This window comes from Talpa europaea (genome assembly GCF_964194135.1).
Source record: "Talpa europaea genome assembly, chromosome: 2".
Lineage (NCBI taxonomy): Eukaryota > Metazoa > Chordata > Mammalia > Eulipotyphla > Talpidae > Talpa > Talpa europaea.
In genome coordinates, this window is record NC_140068.1 from 68,079,011 (window position 1) to 68,080,487 (window position 1,477).

General features: G+C 55.5%; 1 protein-coding gene across 1 annotated transcript; it reads left to right on the forward strand.

Moving 5' to 3' along the window:
* Positions 1–359: 359 nt before the first annotated feature.
* On the forward strand, positions 360–1,246 carry DPPA5 (developmental pluripotency associated 5; the record flags this gene model as incomplete). Its single annotated transcript, XM_084258732.1, has 3 exons — positions 360–471; positions 557–736; positions 1,188–1,246. 3 exons carry the CDS (start codon positions 360–362, stop codon positions 1,244–1,246), a joined length of 351 nt encoding a protein of 116 aa, XP_084114858.1.
* Between the last annotated feature and the right edge of the window lie 231 nt (positions 1,247–1,477).

The following is a 1,477-nucleotide window of genomic DNA, read 5'->3' on the forward strand; positions in this document are numbered from 1 at the left end:
ACCCACTCACAAGCCAAGACATTCTAGTGCGGAAGAATTGAGCTAGGCAGGTGGCAATCCTTGCAAACGCCAAGACACCTGGGCCCTCCAGTACCCAGAAGAGGTAAAGCCCGGGGGCTGGTAATCCGGGGACCTAAGCACGGGTAGGCGGGTCAGTCGAGCGCCGTGAAAGCTGGATTGGGCTGCTAGCCTGGGGGTCAGACTGTCTGGGAGCGGGGGCGTGTGTGGGGCGGGGCGGGGGCGGAGCCTGTCCGGGGGCGGGGCCGTCCAGGTGCTAGACCTTCCACGCGCATCTCTGACCTGCTGCACAGTTAAGGCCTAGCCCGAGTGGGGACGTGTTTGCTTTTGAGGCTCTCAACATGGGAACGCTTCCTGCGCGGAAAGATATCCCGCCGTGGGTGAAAGTTCCCGAAGATTTGAAAGACCCTGAAGTGTTCCAGGTCCAGACGCGACTGCTGGAAGCCATATTTGGTGAGTGAGCCCTGACCTGGGCGCCCCTGAGCCTGGGGTGCGGCTCTGTGGGCCAGAGCTCTCACTCATCTTCTTTCTCTAACAGGCCCACACGGATCTGGAATCCCGTATTTCGAGAAAGTGTGTAAGGCCATGCTCGAGCTGCATGTTCTGGAATCCTCGGACCTCACTGAAGTCGTGGTTTACGGCTCTTACTTGTACAAGCTTCGTTCCAGGTGGATGCTCCAGTCCCTGGCCGAGTGGCACCGCCAGCGTCAGGAACGAGGTGAGTGACCCGGTGAGGAGGTGCTGCAAAAACTGGGGTCCGCGAGGACGGCTTTATTCTCTCTCTTCTAGCCCATCTCACTTTTCCCTTCCCTCCTTGTGACCACCACCTGAACCTCTGGCCGTCGGTGTCTGGGTTTTCCGGAGACCCCTTCGGGACTGCCGTCTGCTGTGCAAGGGACCCTGGAGTAAGATACCATGGGAGGCTGCTGGGGCTGGCCGCCTAGGGCAGGCTTTTCCAAGATTGTAACCCAGTTCCTCCTCCCCTCCTTTCCCCCACCGCAGCTGCGGAGAGGGATGTTGGAATGAGCCCACGTTCCGAAATGCCCGAGAATCTCAGCCTCAGAACCCTTGGCAGGGGAAGTCCCAGAAACAAACCTTGAGACTAAGAACTATCCAGATTTTCCCACTGCTCCCTCACTATATACCCATAGTTGCTCTTTTTCCTGTAGGGATAATCAAACTTGAGGAAGCCATGAATGCCCTCGGACTAGGCCCTGAGATGAACTGAAGCTGTTTTGTAATCAACATATCTGGGACCAGGATGTAAAGAAAAACAGGCCAGAGTTGGAGCAGCTCTAGTCTGGTTTAAACTGCTCCAGTTTGATACGGAAAAACTAGGCGTTTTGGGTTCTCTGCTTTTGCCTCTGAGTCCTGATGTGACTTTCCCCCCAAATTTGCCAATAAAGAAGAACATTTTAAATATATAGTTCCTTGAGCTGTGGTTGGTGTATTGCTCCTT